The 2,912-nt window shown below is 46.7% G+C and overlaps 1 protein-coding gene across 1 annotated transcript in view; it reads left to right on the forward strand.

Moving 5' to 3' along the window:
- The first annotated feature begins 201 nt into the window (after positions 1-201).
- Positions 202-2,912, forward strand: part of LOC134466569 (insulin-like growth factor-binding protein 3) — a 13,409-nt gene continuing 10,698 nt past the window's right edge. Inside the window, exons 1-2 of the mRNA XM_063220464.1 lie at positions 202-619; positions 2,596-2,864. Of these exons, the coding sequence (XP_063076534.1) occupies positions 250-619; positions 2,596-2,864 (639 nt within the window). The 5' untranslated portion in view covers positions 202-249. The remainder of the gene's footprint in view (positions 620-2,595; positions 2,865-2,912) is intronic.

Below are 2,912 nucleotides of genomic sequence, written 5' to 3' on the forward strand. Positions count from 1 at the left end.
TATGATGACATTTCAACACAATTCATTTTGTCTTGATCATAGGCTAGTCACATTCAAGGAATATTGGAAGATGGAAGTGATCCCTTCCGTTAAATTATTCATTGGAAGGGGTGTGCCTAAAAGTGGTCCTGTCCCTGAGTATATATTGTGAAGTTGTCTTAAAAACGTGCCTCACATGGATTAGACCAGTAGTGGTACAAACCCGATCCTCACAGAACTCACATCCTGTCATTACTCTCTGTAGTCACCATGGTGACTGGGCTTCACTCTTTATTCGCAACTGTTGTGCTTGCGTCTGTCGCGCGCTTCACGGGGGCAGTTGGCCCGGTGATCCGGTGTGAGCCTTGTGATGCCGCCTCTCGGATGCTGTGCAAGCCCATACCCAAGGACTGCGCAGAGAAAGTACGCGAACCAGGCTGCGGCTGCTGCATGACTTGCGCCCTTGCGCACGGGCAACCTTGTGGAATATACACGGGAAGATGCGGCGTCGGCTTAAGCTGCCAGCATCAGCCTGGAGAAGCTAAACCGCTCCAAGCGTTGCTGGAGGGACGTGGAATATGCGCCAACGCAACCTCCAAGAAACTTCAGAGGACCCCAACCCCAACCAAAGAAAATGAAGGTAGGCATTAAGGCTTATGTACTGGGTCACAACAATATGCGATTAAAGAGACATGTGCACATAATAGATTGTCTTGAAATCCCTCCAAGAAATTCCATGCGTAACGGTTCACGACAACAGAGTGATGGCGGATTAAGGTTTGACAGTTACTTCCTCTTGAATATCTTGGATATCTCTGGCTGAATCGATTCACCTGCCAGTCGTGTCTTTGTTCAAATGCATTTACTTTCGACTTATCAGAATGAACTTTCCCAGAGTAGCCGATTTGGGGAAGCACTCTTTTAACGCGTCTTCTTCATCGGGCACATAATGAGGACTTGCTGCACGCACACATACCACTCATCGTTCTTCTGGCTGGTGCATGGGTGCCTGTGCACAGCTGCTCCTGTAGGGAGCACAAACCTGGCAGCCTCTTCCTGTCGGCTCCCGTTGTGGCACCACACCAAGAAGCATGTATGAGTATGTATTGTTTGCTCGAATGTATTGCTGGCACAAGGGGACGTTTTTCCAGATGGTGGTGTGCTCCCATGTACATGTGAAGCAGTTATTCATCTCAATGCTGGATGGGGTGGGCAGATATTGACTGCATAAATGCTGTGCCGTATTTTTTTAAATGTTGTCACCCGTTTTGTGTCTTTCTGGCTTTTTTAAGGTTTGGGTCAGCATTTTGTTGTCTTTCCACATAGCCTAAGGGAAAACGTGGAACATACACAAAGAATCAGGTGAAGACTTTTGGAAACACATGCTGTGTAGACACAGGCAGGTATTCAAACGTGCTAGAAATGCCTGATACCCAATACTCTCCCTTCAGATATCAGTGATGTTCGTCTTTAATAATTCACGACAGGAAAAGCTAGAATTGCTTGGTCAACTTAAGTTCTCTAGACGTGCTTCCAAACTATATTGTCACTTTGACTGAATCAGAGCTGAGATAACTTAGCACCAAGCGTGGTTTCACCTTACAGGTAAAGTTCTTGCTCCGTCGTGCTTGGTAATGTGGCCATGATGAACTTGATTAAATTATTATAAGATGATGAGGCTAAATAGCAAGTGTGTCTTGGAAAAATGGAAAGAGATATATGTAGTCTGGAACCTAATTATGGATATTGCATGACATTCAGCTTTTCAATAGCCCTTATTTTTTATAAGAAGATTAACATTTCAATGGAATCTGTTGTAACCACCACCCACAAGTAGGTCTACTGCTTCCATTCAACTATTGAAGTATTCGTGTTGGATGTACATGTGATGGCATAGTTTAAATATTGGGCACATTTAACCGACTGGATTTAACAGCTAAATATTGACAACACATTACCTGAAATTAAAAAGATGATTATCTGGGGCAGGTGGTTATATTGAACTATTCCGTGAATATTTCGAGATAACATCATTCTGCAGTTGTCATTGTGCTGCAAGCCAACCATACAATAATGTTCGAATGCATATTTCAAATACAAACAGTATGGATTGTTGCAATGTCATGCGTCTCAAATATCTGAAATACTGAAAGTGCTTCAGAAGTTCATGTTCATTGTGAAAAATGTACCCAAAGCAAGTGACAGTAAAATGAATCCTTCTCTTCTCACAACCATCACGTGCACATGACAGAGGCACATTCCAGGAGCTCCAGCTCACAGCACATCCTCATCCACATTGTTGCGACTGCACCTGTGACACACACACACACACACACACACACACACACACACACACACACACACACACACACACACACACACACACACACACACACACACACACACACAGACCCATGCCCACACACACACACACACACACACACACACACACACACACACACAGACACATGCACTCACACACAAACACACACACACACACACACACACACACACACACACACACACACAGTTCTTTAAGTCCTTCACTGTAAGAACATGGCTGTTGCTGTGGACCCCCCCACCCCCACCCCCACCCAAAAACCCCTCCTTGTGCAGGTAGCAAGAAGGTGCCTGGGGAGGATCGTGATGGCCCTCAGTCACCTGGTGCCAGTCCTACTGCGTCGCCCCCGCCCCCGCCACCGGCCAGCTTTCCGCGGCCACCCCACTCCGAGCAGCACCCTCCGTACCACGGCCATGCCAAGGCAGAGGTCATACGCCGCGAGCACGCCAGGAAGAGCCAGAGCTTCAAGGTGGAGGGCTTGCCCATGGCGCCCAACACGGACCAGCAGAACTTCTCGCTGGAGACCAAGCCAGAGCCAGAGTTTGTGAGTACAGTAGTACATCAAAGGGAATCTCTTTATTCTGCTGCTATT

The sequence above is a fragment of the Engraulis encrasicolus genome, chromosome 16 (genome assembly GCF_034702125.1).
Source record: "Engraulis encrasicolus isolate BLACKSEA-1 chromosome 16, IST_EnEncr_1.0, whole genome shotgun sequence".
Classification (NCBI taxonomy): domain Eukaryota; kingdom Metazoa; phylum Chordata; class Actinopteri; order Clupeiformes; family Engraulidae; genus Engraulis; species Engraulis encrasicolus.